The 14,662-nt window shown below is 40.9% G+C and overlaps 1 protein-coding gene across 2 annotated transcripts; it reads left to right on the plus strand.

Annotated features, from left to right (window-relative positions):
* Positions 1 to 321: 321 nt before the first annotated feature.
* Positions 322 to 13,900, plus strand: AGGF1 (angiogenic factor with G-patch and FHA domains 1). Of its 2 annotated transcripts, none has more exons than XM_053447962.1 (14): positions 322 to 536; positions 1,421 to 1,523; positions 1,841 to 2,037; positions 2,744 to 2,875; positions 3,559 to 3,747; positions 4,836 to 4,905; positions 8,752 to 8,863; positions 9,382 to 9,433; positions 9,662 to 9,763; positions 11,492 to 11,657; positions 12,053 to 12,135; positions 12,261 to 12,388; positions 12,974 to 13,073; positions 13,665 to 13,900. In XM_053447962.1, exons 1-14 carry the CDS (start codon positions 378 to 380, stop codon positions 13,857 to 13,859), a joined length of 1,788 nt encoding a protein of 595 aa, XP_053303937.1. In that variant the 5' UTR covers positions 322 to 377; the 3' UTR covers positions 13,860 to 13,900. The 2 variants fall into 2 exon arrangements, with proteins under 2 accessions (XP_053303937.1, XP_053303936.1); XM_053447961.1 differs by lacking the exon at positions 4,836 to 4,905 and adding an exon at positions 6,283 to 6,547.
* The last annotated feature ends 762 nt before the right edge of the window (positions 13,901 to 14,662 follow it).

A 14,662-nucleotide genomic window follows, 5' to 3' on the forward strand; every position in this document is an offset into this window, starting at 1 on the left:
AGTAGACAGCTGCTGTTATTCAAAAAGCAGTAAGTGATGTCATCCATCCGCGACGTTTCCCCAAGAAGTTTGTCTCTTCGCGGCTACCGTCCTGCAGCTTGTATTTCCCGGTTATTGTAAGTTATGTGGTGGGGATTCGGTATGTGAAGTTCTCCGGGGTGCTTGCGGAGGAGCCCACCATGGCCCTGAATGTAGAGGGGCTCGGAGACCCAACTGCTGATTTAGGGTCACTTTCGGACGAGGCCTCTTGTTCTCCAGACCTAGATGGCGCTTCCCAGGGTAATAGTGCATCGTGCAGCGGAGACACTGCCGAGTCAGAAGAACGCGAGATTGGTAATGGCCCTTCGCCTCCCTCGCCTGTGCTTGGATCCCCGCGGATGGAGAGTTCGGCCGCTGATCTGTGTGACAGGGTGCAGGCCCTTGAGAAGGAGCTAAAGAGCTGCCAGGCAGAGCTGCACCGGATCCAGAGACAGCTGAGATGCAGCGAGCGACTGCACCGGAGCACCGAGATCCAGAACCAGGAGCTCCAGCGGCAGGTGAGCACTGAACACTGATATTTAACGTGACCAAAACCGGGGACAGAAAAGATACCCCTGCACCCAACACTCTTACCCCTCCCGGTCATGTGTGCCCTCAACAGCCGAGACACGATCGTCCACCGCCGGCTGTTGTGTGATCCTTGCCCAGCCAAGTGTACCGGTCATCAGACGGTAGAGCTGGCTGGGCCCCTGCATGGATGTTACTTCTCAATGCTTATAATAATAGTGGGGCATCAGCAGGCAGTAATGCTCACTAATCTCTGCTCCTGGGGCTGGGAGTATAGACCATCTGGGAAGGAAGCTTCTACTGGCCCCCCTCACATAAACTCTGCCCATCATTCTGTAATCCAACAAGGACTGTCCCGCTCACCATCCCAGCAGAAGGTTTCAAATACCTTTATCTGTTTTACTAGTGCAACATACATATGTGCGTGTATATATATATATTAGCGTGTGCGCTTAACAGGCGGACCTTGTATCTGCAAGTATAGGAATGATGGGTCCACTTGGTGAATATCATCGTGCTGGACCTTGTGTGATAATCATTTTTGGGAATGAGCTTTACATGAGGAACACTCAGTTTGTTTTTGTTGCAATTGACACACGTTTCAAACTCAGTCTATCACAGTTCGTCACCATCAATGATGTTGTTGTCTTTTCTTATCTGTGTTTCGCGTGTCAACCAACGGAGCTTCGAATAACGTATTAATCTGAAAAGGTAGTTGACTTCCTAGGTTTTATTTAAATGATCGTCAAAAGAAACATCTATGCCAAAGCAGATGACATTTAAATATCACCAACATGATCTCCCATACTGCACACCAATGTTCAGAAGATTTTTGAGTGTGTGAATGTGTATTTTTTTGTGTTGTTTTTCAAAGGTTGAAGACCTTAGAAGAGAAATCTTTGAGAAGAATAAAACTACAGAGGAGAAAACGGACCAGGAGGTTCAAACAGAGGACCATTCCGCTTGGTCACATTCAGGTAACGCGTGGAATCCCATTTATTCAAATGTCCTGTAAGCATAAACATGCTTCTGGTAGTTATGAAGCCAAGATGGCACACAGAAGCTTGGCTGGATTCTACATGACCCGTCCTCTGTTACTCTCTTCCCGCCTTATGTAGCTCCAAAACTCAAACAGAACTTCACTTCTAAGGTTTTGGAGTTTCTTTGTACCATAGCCCCCCCGCGTTCATGCATACGGTGACCACCACATCATTTATAATGTTTAAGTGTTGCAAGCCAGTTAGACTTTGTGTATGTAATGTATTTTCTAATTTGGCAATGTGTTCCTTTCTAGATTATTACTATTATTCTTCCTATGCAAATTATTACAACACAACAAATGCCCATGAAGTGGCTGCCAAGGAAGATGGAAGCGGCGGCGTTGCGGGTGGGCTGGAGCAGGCTGTAGCTGAACCAAAGGAACATTCAGAAGCCGTCGGTAGCGGGCATACTGGAGAACATTCAGAAATGGCATATGATCAGAATACTCTGGTATGGTACTTGTTATTGAGAATTCCAGCAAATCGATTATAATACATTACATTTACTTATATAGCGCCAGCAGATTCTGTAGGGCTCGTTCCTTCTTAAAATAAAAAAAACAAACATTTTTTTTAACTTGTTAAAAGGTTTTCCCCCTCCAAATGAATTAGTGTGAGTGAGGTCACAGAAATATCCATGACATTTTATTGAAATATGCTTGCAAAGTCAATTTTTCTTACATCGGGAGGACATTAGTTAGTGGCTGAAATTTTTGAAAAATTGTTTATATACAAAAAACATAATTTGAAACCAGACTAGAATTACAAAGTGAAAAAATAAATATACAGTGGCCCATGTTTATAAGAGATTTTGTGGATAAGTGAGCACTTTATTCCATAGTTGATCCAGTGGGGATTAGTTATAAAGAGCAATTCTGGTGCAAACATTTCATAAAATTTGTCTTATCGCCACTTTTAATTGCGCTTTATCAATAATCCCCTTTTACAGCACAACGTTTGGCGTAATCAGATTCATTACAGCTATAGCTATGGTTTGTTTTTTGTTTTTTTTCCTTTTCAATAAGAATATTTGCTGACCCGCTGTAGCTTTTCTCGGTTAACAATCACTTTTGTTTTCCTGCATAAATATTTGGCATTTAACGTCTATGTTGTGTATGTGTGTGTCTGTGTATAAACACATTTTGTCTCCATTTAAGAATGAAGAGGGTGAATCCCTTGCGGAGAGCTTGAGAGCAACTGCAGAAGCTGCCCTTTCTCAGACTGGATATACATATGACGAAAGCTCTGGGATGTACTATGATCATAGTACTGGGTTTTATTATGACTCGGTATGTTGAATTATAAAACTGGTATTTAGTTTTTTTGACCTGCATCAAGGTGCATGATATTGGGATAAGCTTATGGATCATTACTTCATGTTTTATGGGCATTGGGTCATTCATATTCTTACTAGAGGGTTGATAATGGCACTGGGTCAAGCGTCAAATCAAAGCTACTTTACAGTTGCCATTACGGTCTGGCATCAGTCCTACCCACAGTAAAAGGGAACGTGGTCTTGATCATTTTCCCATCGATATCCCGGAGTGGGCCGGTGGGCAGAGAGTGGGGTCATCTACTAGTAGCAGCTCACACTCTATAACTTGTAAAATATATAATATGTACACTTTTATATACATATGTATGTGTGTCTGTGTGTATAATATATATATTAGCCACTGAGAAAAGAACCTCCATTACACACATCTAAATGTAATCATCGCAAGTGCAGCTCAGGTATTTATGTGACTGTTACAGGTTTAAGACTTGGATTAACATTTCTAGATAAGCCACGGTTCCTTATAAATGAACAATAACCGATTCTATCATCTAATTTCTAATGTATTTATAAATGGAGATGACAGATCAAAAGCCTTGTACCAGCTTCTCCAAAAACATTATCTGTGAAATAAGATTAAGAATCCAGAACCTCATTTAACTATGTATTTAACCAGCCGTTCAATCTTTTGTCAAGGAAACTCAACTCTATTATGACTCTGCTACCGGCATTTATTATTACTGCGATGTGGAGAGTGGGCGCTATCAGTTTCATTCACGCGTCGACCTTCAGTCCTTTACCGACACGAATTCTCAGCTAACAAAAGATAAAAAGGCAAAGAAGAAAAGACGTTTACCGCCCAACAACACGCGGGAAGAAGACAAAGTAAGTAAAACAAATGCCACCTTTTCTCCAGATCACGTTAGAGGGCCTTAGACGGTCTCATCAGTTATGTTCATCTGATAGTATGCATTTGTGCTTTTCGTCTTGAGATCAGTAGAAGAATCGTGATGGTTTTTTGGCCATGTAGCTTTATTAAGTAGTTAGAGGCTGTTTACGATTTTCAGTGTTAAAAATAGCATGCATTTTTTTTTTTACCTGAGGATGATGTGTATGTTGGGAAACATATAATTTGATGTCAGGTAAGAGCCAATCCAGGCCATCTAGACTGCCCGTTTTTTTCTGATGTAAAAGCTCCAACCTTAATCAGTCCTTGGTCTCCTCTTAGATTCATGGTAGCCATATGCCTACCCCGTACATGTTTAAATTCCCTCGCTGTGCTAGCCTCTACCAGTTCTGCTGCCAGGATCCTCTTGATTATTAGTGTATTAGTGTTTTCCCTGTAGGAAAACATCTAAACCGTCGTGCCATAAAGAAATCAGCCTAGTTTGGTTAGGTAGCCATTTACATACCATCCGATAACTTCTAAATAACCTCGGCAGAAGTGGTAGATGTTTATACAGCGAAGGCGTATAAGCGAGCGTGGGATAGGCATAAAGCTCAGCTAGATAAGGCTGGGGACCAAGGAAAGTATTCAGAGGTTGGGCCGGATGGTTCTTTTCTGCCGTCACGTTCTATGTTTCTATGTTCTAATGTAAATTGCCAGTGTTCTTGAAGTGTGCTGAATGGTTCAAAACTAACCCAGTTTTAAGTAAAGTGGTAATACCTGTATAATGTTTGTGAAAAAGTTGAGTTTTCCCAGTAAACAAAAATAGCAGATGTATTACTGATCTCCTGAAAGCTTCTCTGGCGGGTGTATACTGGATTGTACAGCGATGTATATGTATTGAAGGCTAGGATTAGGTTTTCTATCGTAGAATCTTAGTTGCAGTCGTAGTAATTATTGCTATGTGAAAGTGTGAGCGGCGGGGTATGTAACTCGCACTATAGGGGTTGTATTTAGTGGCGTGGAAAGCCGGTAGTTGACGGAACGTTTCATGCAGTGTGAGTTTGACTGTTCATCCTGTCTTTAGGTGCATCATTTGACAAACTCCCTGGCTAGTTTGAAGATTTCTTCTTTTGGATACACCCCACATTTAAAAGGTAGAGTTAATTTGTTCACATCACACCTTGTTTATTTTTTGCTATTTACTTACGATTTACACGGGGGTTAGCTGCATCACATCCAGGTACATATTCCATTTGGATTACCAGTCCGTATCAGCAGCAAGTTCTCTTTCATACAAGTGTAGTAAACCGGTGTGAAGCACCCAGCCCCAGATAGACCTCGTTTCATCTCTTCCTCCTAAGGTCTCGTCTATGGAAGTCCTTCCCGTGGTGTGTATTAGATTGTATAGGAGTATGTGTGCTTGTTCATTCTTGTCTTGCTTTTTTTAAACTTGTGTATATATGCCTATTTTGTGGATACAGTAAAATGAAACAGTTGTGGCGTATGATGGTAGTATTAAGCCCGAAAAGCTTTTTTATGGGATCTTGGTAGATGTTGCCAGTTGTGTTAAATATATATTTTTACCTAAACCCCATGGCCACTTTGGAACACTTGTTTGGTGTTTTCTGGAACATACAGTGTGATAAAAACACAAACCTGAGGATTGTGCTGTATTGCATTCTGTGTGATGGTTTCCGTTTTGTCAGATCTGATGCTTTATTCAGAATTCTATAGGCTCTGTTGTTCTTTACGTTTCATGTCTCAGCAATCCAAGAATCATCTGATGAGTCAAAGCAAAAGGCCGGGTCTAATAGTCATTGCACCTCTAAGTGTTTATCGTCACCAAGCGTGCAGTCGCTCAGCATTACTATCCGAGAGCTTTAATCTCTAATTAATTTTTTCCCCTCATGGCAGAATTTGAAGTAGCTTAATTAGGGTTTTTTGGCCTTTTTTTGGATCAAGAATAGGAAGCTTCGGTAGAAGGGTTGAACTTGATGGACTTAGGTCTTTTTTCAACCTTACGAACGTTGTATGTAACTATGTATGGTAGAACTGTCTTTCTTGGTATCTAATCCAAACGAGAAGAATACAGGAGATCACTGTGTATAACTAACTCTATCACATGAGTGTGCAGTATAGTATAGAGAATGAAACATTCGCTTGATAACGGGAGGTCTGTGAGACGCTGTAATACGCAAATTCGGCATTTATTTGCTCTGTTAGAATATATTTGGTTTTGAAGAGTTAGCTAGATAGTTTATTCTTTGCATTCCTGTTCGCCCCTAGGCAATCTGTTCGTTGCACTCTGCTATGCCTTTAAGATGAAATAGCCAATTTCTGAATTTTGTAGACCGCTCTAATATTGCCATTAAAAAAAATAATTGAAGACCTCCGTTCACCTTTGATCTGTGTAACGTTCTGGGAAACCTCAACTTTCTCCGTAAATGGTTGAATGATAAGTCACTTTGGTCACTGTATCACTTCAAAGCGGCTTTGTGTCCCTAAAACGCATCAAATGTTTTTTTTCCAAGGGCTCAGAGGAGGTGAAAACATCTGTAACGTCATCTAGCAATAGCACAGCTCATGACAGGATAAGTTATTTTGAAAGGGAGGCGATTGCCTGTGAAAGAAAGAAGGCTAAGCTGGACAGTTATAATGTAGACATCAGAGAGAGCTCCTCGTCTTCAGAGGAAAGTGAACCAGAGGAAGGTGAAATCACAGAGAGTGAGAAGGCATCCAGTGATGAAGACATGTCGAGTGGCGATAGTGTAACTGCAAACGACTCTGAGATTGAAGGTGATCTCCTATTTCTATAGATTGCACTTAAATGATACCCCGAGTGTCTGAAACACCTTTTTCCACCAGGCTGTGAAAGTTAGACCTCAGTTGAGTAGCTGGATATTCAGGTCAGGAAAGAATTCAAAACTTATTACCATAACATACCAGGAAATGTTCAAAAATGCCAAGGGAGTAAATAAGGTTCAAGAGGGGAAGCGTTTATATTAAGGAAATGTGTTTCAAACTTTGATGGTGTGCTGTAGAGGGTGGAAGACTGATGGGTAATATAATATGAAATATGCCAAAAAGGGTAGTAGATTCCTGAAATTCAAGAAAGCTTGGGATGTGCATGAAGAATATCATAAAAATAAGTAAAAATGATTAAACAGAGGGCAAGCAATATGGCCCGATTGTTTTTGTTTTTTTGTTTTTTTTTGCTATGAATGTCTAGGACAGGTACTGACCACTCAACCACTGTCCTTCAGATGGCCATTAATGTCTAGGCACACAAGGACAAGACATTTAGGGCAGCGGGCCACCATTCTACTGCAGACCTCTGTCACGTGCTACACTGTACTGGAAAAATCACCATGATGTACATGTAGGTGATATGGTGATTTTCCTCGTTCTATGCTAAATTCAGCTTCCAGGGATTGCAAATTATAGTTATTGGGCCAAATGATGTCTCCCTGCCCACACTGGACTATGACAGAGTTGCTCACCTCAGTAAGGTCCATGCATAGAGCGGGAGTTCAGTCATAGCTTTGTGGAATGATTTTTCATGGTAGGAATGAGACCTGATCTCTCAGTATTGGATGCTCTTCAATGGAGGAGGACCCCTAGGGGCAGCTAGATGTGATGCAAACCTACTTAGTACAGAGTGTCTGGCATATAAACACATAGAATAAACAGAAGCCCAGCTGTTTTTTTCCCCTGATGTAAAGCCTCAGACCTTAAACAGTCCTCGGTCTCATCATAGATTCAGGATAGCTTTATGCCGAGCCCATGCAGGTTTAAAGGGACAACCCAGCCTGCCCATTGTCTGCCTTTACCTTCAATGGAATGATGTCCAATGCTCAACTAGTCTTCAGCTTTATTGGAATTGAAGTGGACTTTATCTTGAGTACCAGCCTGGCATGTTGTTTCTCCGTGGGGCCTGGCAAAACTGAAAATCCATGTTATTATTTGTACTTTAGTCCACTCAGTGTCTTCCATTGAATAGTAATTTGTATCTTGATATATAGTATATAGATATATAGTAGGTAGATCACTATGTTTACTTAATTTGGCACAGCCCCGCTGAAGACGAATGCATATTAAAGTACTGTCCATGACACCTCCACACTGTGAGCTTTAATATACATTTTCCAAAAGTGAAAAACATAATAAAGGGCTTACCTGAGATAGAAGCTGCAGCTGCCACGTGCTCCATGGATATGCGTTCGGCTGAACACGTTATATTCATAGAAAATAGAATAAGGAAAGGGGTAAACACGTATGGGGGGGAGGATTCTGCAAAATCTCCAAGGATTTGTCAAGAGGGACATCACAAAAAAGGACCACATACACATGTATGCATTAAAGTGTTTATGATGGCTGGTGTGTTCCTTTAAGTTTTATATTCTTGCCTCTCCAAAGCAGATCAGAGTAGGATTTTTTTCATGCCCATTGAAAGACGAATGCATACGATATGGGATGATCCTTTTGACATTATAGATACGATGACAAACCTAAAGGGACATTTTGCTGCAGCTTCTCATAAAGGCCCCCCCCAACTAAAGAAAGCATGTCAAACATGGGACAACATAGGGCGCTGGAGTGTGCATTTAAGCAGAGACAGAAGGTGTGGTGCATCCTGGGAGTTGGACCTAACGACAGATGGAAGCCGATATACATTTGGTTACCGGCTGCTAAAGGCTGCGTAGGTGACGGTTGCCGCGCATTGAAAAACAAATAGGAAAATATTAAGAATTGGGTTAGTTTGTAGGGCCCACACATAAAACACCCTTTATTGTGCCTTCAGAGGGGTATAGATTATGGATGGGTTTGTGATCTGTAGATACACGGAAACGGTCTAATTATATGCTTTTCTGAATTCATGAGTTGACTGTTTTTAGTATTATTTCATCGCATAAATCCTAATGGCCTTGATGTTTTTTAATTATTGATCCTGATGTTGAGTTTTTTTTTTTTTTTTTATATATAAATTTAAAATCTTTTAGATGTGGAAAAAATCTGGCCTCCCTGCATTCGAGTAATAGTCGTGCGATCGCCAGCATTGCAGAAAGGATCTCTGTTCATCATTACTGCCGTGAAAAGCGCTACCATAGGAAGGTATGTACCGTGTATGTGAAACGCACAATATTTCACGTAATCTGTGTAAACTAAATCATTTTTTTTCTGTTGCATTCAGGATTATTGTTTGCTAATTTTAGTTGTGTTTTACATGAGAGCTGTTGTCTTCTTGCCATGTTTTATTTTCACAGCAGATTCAGCATCTACTCTGCCTGTTTTTCCTGATCAGACCTTAACCAGGTCTTGGTCTAGTTTTATATTCAGGATAGTTTCATGCCGATCCCATGCGTGTTTAAATTCCCTCATTGTATTAGAAAAATAACGCACGGGGAGTATGTTACACCTGCTACTTCTTAAGAATAAAAGAAAACCAAGAGAATCTGGCACGAAATATCCTACAATGCATTTGGAAGAGACAGAGCTGGAGGAATCTAAATCTGCATAATTTACAGAACATAAAAAATAACCGTTGATAGATGGACACCATTACAGTTGCTGATGAAATGTGACCCCTCAGATTGTAACCTAATTAATTCTTTTGTATTATCCCTCCCTAGAGAGAGAGGCATGGGGCACACAATAAGAATCCCAGAGCTTGGCGTCAGTAAGGTACGTTCATTCATCCAGGAAAAGAATGGACCCGACCAAATTTTTATTATGTTTGATTTAATGAAATATTGAGTGCAATATGTGAAGTCTACTGGAGAAACCAGATAAACAAAACCTTCTGTCGGCCTATGTTTACCTGTTTGCTACATATAAATGCATACTTATCAATGACTTTTTAAAAAGGCCCTTTTTGTCTCAAAGCCGTGCTTTTTTTTCCGTGTCTTGTAGTTTCATGCCGAAGTCTACTTTGACAACGACTTACAAAGCTATGTTCTTGTTGATCAAGGCAGTCAGAACGGCACAGTCATTAATGGCAACCAGATTCTGCAGGTAACTGACAGTGCTATTTGGAGTGTTTTGTTGAAGGTGATACCCGTTATTGGGCTGATATAGAAAAAGATGGAGTCCTGTAAGCTTTTAGAAGCTCGTCGTGACTCCGTCTCCATCTCGATACAGCTCTATACATTAACAATGAAATACCGTATTTGCTCGATTATAAGACGACCCTGATTATAAGACGACCCCCCAAAATCTGAATATTAACTTAGGAAAAAAAGAAAAAGCCTGAATATAAGACGACCCTAAAGGAAAAAAGTTTTCCCAGTAAATGTTAATTCATGTAAACTATTTTTTTTAATAAAAGCTATGATTGAGAAAAATATTTTTTTTTTGTTTTTATTTCTTTTATATTTTCTATTGTATTTTCCAACCTGTCCCCCAGTTACGCACATCTGCCCCCAGGCTTGCCACACCAATATGGCACTGTGGCCCATGATATGCCTTTTAACCCTCTATATGCCACTGTGCCCCATGGTATGCCTTTTGACCCCCTATGTGCCACTCTGCCTCCAGAAATGCCTTATACCCCTATATCCCATTCTGGCATTTAGGGGGTTAAAATGCATATTATGGGGCAGAGTGGCATATAGGGAGGTATAAGGCATTCCAGGAGGCAGAGTGGCATTAAGGGAGTTAAAAGGCATTATATAGAGCACTCTGCCTCCAGAAATGCCTTATACCCCTATATGCCACTCTGGCATTTAGGGGGTTAAAAGGCATATTATGGGGCAGAGTGGCATATAGGGAGGTATAAGGCATTTCAGGAGGCAGAGTGCACTATTAAATGCCCCCTTAACGCCACTCTGCCTCCTGAAATGCCTTATACCTCCCTATATGCCACTCTGCCCCATAATATGCCTTTTAACCCCCTAAGTGCCAGAGTGGCATATAGGGGTGTAAGGCATTCCAGAAATGCCCTACACACACACACACACACACACACACACACACACACACACACACACACACACACACACACACACACACACACACACACACACACACACACACACACACACACACACACACACACACACACACACACACACACACACACACACACACACACACACACACACACACTTACTTACTTACTTACTTACCGGTGCTTCCAATTTCCTGGTGTATTGCCGGGGCAGCGGGTTGACGTCTCATTCCGCGGCAGCCGGAAGGAGGTGGAGTTGGCAGCGGGGGTTTGTATGCGTCCGTCGCAAATACCTTCCCCGGCTGTCAGAGATCAGGAACTCTGGAACAATGATCTCTGACAGTCGGGGAAGGTATTTGCGACGGACGCATACAAACCCCCGCTGCCAACTTCACCTCCGGAAGCACCGGTAAGTGTGTGTGTGTGGGGGGGGGCGACGACAGGAGGATCCAGGTCCCCTGCAGCGGTGCGGGGGATCTGGATCTTAGTCTCCTAATCAGACCTCTATTTGAGGTCTGATTAGAAGACGACCCCGATTATAAGACGAGGGGTATTTTTCAGAGCATTTGCTCTGAAAAAAACCTCGTCTTATAATCGAGCAAATACGGTATATAACCGTACCATGAGAGGAGCCCTCACAAAGAAGATAAAAAGACCCTCATGTAGGAAATATTTCATTTCCTTCTAATTTAATCTTGACCCACCAGCTGAGTTTGGGCTGTTAACATCTCGTGGTAGTAGAGCCATTCAGCGGGTTGTCATGGTCAACGAAGCCTGTGTGTTCTTTGTTGCAGCCAAAGCAGAAATGTGAGCCATGTGTGCTGGAGCACGGCGATGAAGTGAAGTTGGGAGAAACCGTTCTTTCCTTCCACATCCACCCTGGCAGCGATACCTGTGACGGATGTGAGCCCGGCCAAGTTAGAGCTCATCTGCGACTCGATCAAACGGAAGAGAGTTCTGGTAGGACAGCAGATTAATGGCGTCTGCCATGGTCTCCTCACCAAGTGCTCTTCTATTTCTAAGCAAAAAAAAAACATCATATGTATCGAAATCATTGAAAATATTAACATCGTGAGGGCTGCTGACCTAGACTTGGCCCAGAGAAGCACCCCCAGCCACCTGCACACCGTATAATAGTAAAAATGAGACCTATTTACAGAAACCTTAACTTTAATGCCCGGAGCAGAAAGTAACATTTTTTTGATCCCTGAATGGCAGCTATGCTGATCCTGGCTTCCCATTTTGCCAGAGCTGTCACAAGAAACAAGAAATCCTTAAACTTTAACCTTACTCTACTGATATAATTGCAAAGTTCTTATGCAATTGTGCCCGTTTTTTGTTTTTTCCTTTAACAGCAGGCCCCATATTAAACAAAGAAGAGAAGGAGCTATTAAGAAGAGAGGGTCTAAAACAAATAAGAGTGAAATATGGTTTACAGGTAAGATGATTGTTGGGTTTTGTTTCATTTGTCCCAAGGCCAGTGAGAATCAGTAGCTATATTGCCTTGTGGAGCTTGGGCTCGCTATGACAATGTTATATATTATCGTAAATGTGTGTTTGCAGGGTGCGGATTATGAGGCAAATAAGGCCGTGAAAAATCCAAAGTACAAAGACCGGGCAGGCAGGCGCAGACAAGTCGTAGGAAGCGAAGGCAATTTCCAGAGGGATGATGCCCCAGCATCTGTACACGTGTAAGTGTGATATGTGCGTCTGCTGTTGGACATGCTCTACATGTGTGTTTCACGCAAGTATTTTAATGTATTGTGTTGCTGGAAAAAGAAAGCAAGTTTGGGAAAGATGGTAACTTTGTTGGCTAACTGAAGTATAAAGGATTACAAGTTTCGAGACGATCTAGGTCTCTTCTTCAGTCTTATACTTCAGGTAGCCAAAAAAGGTGCCATCTTTACCAAACTTGTGCTTTCTCTAGAAAATCGTTATATAGAAGATGATGTAGATAGGCTTCTAAGTGTGCGTTTAAATATGAAGTACATAAAATGAAATCTTGTATTTGTAATTTACAATTTTAAAATGTATCGTTTCATTCTAGATTAATGAACTGTAAGAAAGAAAGTAACTTTTGTGACGTTCCAAACTTTTGAGCACAATACATTGCTGAAAAACATACTTTCACTCAGGGTTTTTTTTTTTTTTTACCTCTTTGTGTACAATCTATCCAAATAAAAGGGATACCTCCCAGATCATGTTTTGATTTTACATTGTTTTGCTGAAATTTAGTTTTACACTAATTGTTCGGTTTCTGCTTTAATTTTATAAAGTGAAATTAACGATGGCAACAAAGGGAGGAAAATGCTTGAGAAGATGGGGTGGAAAAAGGGAGAAGGCCTCGGGAAAACCAGCGATGGCATGAGAGACCCGGTATGTTTTTTTAGATGAGTTCCCCAGATTATGTATAAAAACGTGACTTTGAAGCAAAGTTTTTTTTTTTTTTTTTTTTTTTGTGTTTTTATGTTACGATAGGAACCAGCAGGATTGTCCTGTTAACAGGAATCTTCATTTATTTGCTAAAATCTTTACCATAACCCCAATCGTGTTCCAAAGAATGGGAGTTTTTCTTTTCTTGTGAGAAGGAGAGAGTTGGCAGCCATTACATAAAAGCAATCTGGGTTATATTCACTAAATGGAGAGTCACAGTTTACTGGCACATTTTCCTAGCGCACTGAGCTGTCCCTGTATAATGCATCATTTAATGGGTAATCAAACATAGAATATGTTGGCAGATAAGAACCATTTTTCTGTAAAGACTTGAAATTTCGTCAGTCCTTGGACTTGTCTCAGGTTCAGGATATCTTTATGCCCATGCATCTTTAAAGCTTTAGTCAAGAGACGGGGGAAAAACTCCTGATTTTGGCTATTCGTAATGAACACACAAGGAGCTAACCTATAAAACAAATTTACAATATCATCAATGCTTTATTTTAATCTTTTGTACCCATTTTGCTTCACTAGATTCAACTTCAGCTTCGCCAGAAGAAGGCTGGTTTGGGGTCATCCACCCCGTCTTCCATTGAGGAAATTCGGACTGTTACGCAGAATAAAAAGAACTGGGAAAAAGCGAGGGAGCGCTATGCTGAGGCCTTTCCGAACAAACAAACTAACGATGCAAAGAAATGCATTTCCTGGACTAAGGAATCTGCGGAGTGACACATTATGTTTGAGTGATGTTAATATGTATTTGTGTTTAGGGATATTGTAATAACTTTTATTTTATTTATACTTATCATTTAGTCTAGATTCTACCACCTCCCCCTTTCCTATTACCAAGCAGCCCCCCCCCAGCTTGTATTGACCTTTGTAACGGTGGATGGAGATAAAATAAATATGTAAAGATTTGGTCCGATAACTATGCTATTTTGCCACCTTATCACAGATAGCTGAGGGTTTATGACATAACATTTACCATCACAGGATTAGTGGCTAACTCCATCAATGAGAGCCATGTAGAAAATGTAGTACATATCATGGTGCAACATATTTCCACTTTCGTATGGCACACCACTTAGGTGCACAACAAAAATATGGATTGTTTTTTATGTAAATAAACTAAACGGATTGTAGTGTCTCATCCGACGAAGCTTCTCACATTCTCTTTGTCATCCCACACAACTCTGTGCTGTTCTAGTTTTATTTTTACAAAGTAAAACAATGACACATACTTTCTATATATATATATATATATATATATATATATATGTTTTTAATTTACTGTAAAAGAGAAGAAAGACACCCATGCTTCCCTGTGTACTACACAATGTTTCTAATTCTAGCATATAAGTGGCAAAATAGGGTAGCACTGGATCCCATCACAAGCTCAGACGCCAGCGATGAATGGAAGCGTCCTCGCAACTGAAGCCAAGATTACGACAGTTAGCATTTGTTTCTTCTTCTGTGAAGAAATGTAAATATATAATAGTCTTACATTCAGGAAATATTGAATGTATTAATGC

The sequence above is a fragment of the Spea bombifrons genome, chromosome 1, assembly GCF_027358695.1.
Source record: "Spea bombifrons isolate aSpeBom1 chromosome 1, aSpeBom1.2.pri, whole genome shotgun sequence".
Taxonomy (NCBI): Eukaryota; Metazoa; Chordata; class Amphibia; order Anura; family Pelobatidae; genus Spea; species Spea bombifrons.

Coding starts and splice junctions, on each gene's coding strand:
- AGGF1 (XM_053447961.1), top strand. CDS start 378: ATGGAGAGTTCGGCCGCTGATCTGTGTGACAGGGTGCAGGCCCTTGAG. Junction 2,876..3,558: donor CTGGGTTTTATTATGACTCG/GTATGTTGAATT, acceptor TCTTTTGTCAAG/GAAACTCAACTCTATTATGA. Junction 9,434..9,661: donor CAGAGCTTGGCGTCAGTAAG/GTACGTTCATTC, acceptor CGTGTCTTGTAG/TTTCATGCCGAAGTCTACTT.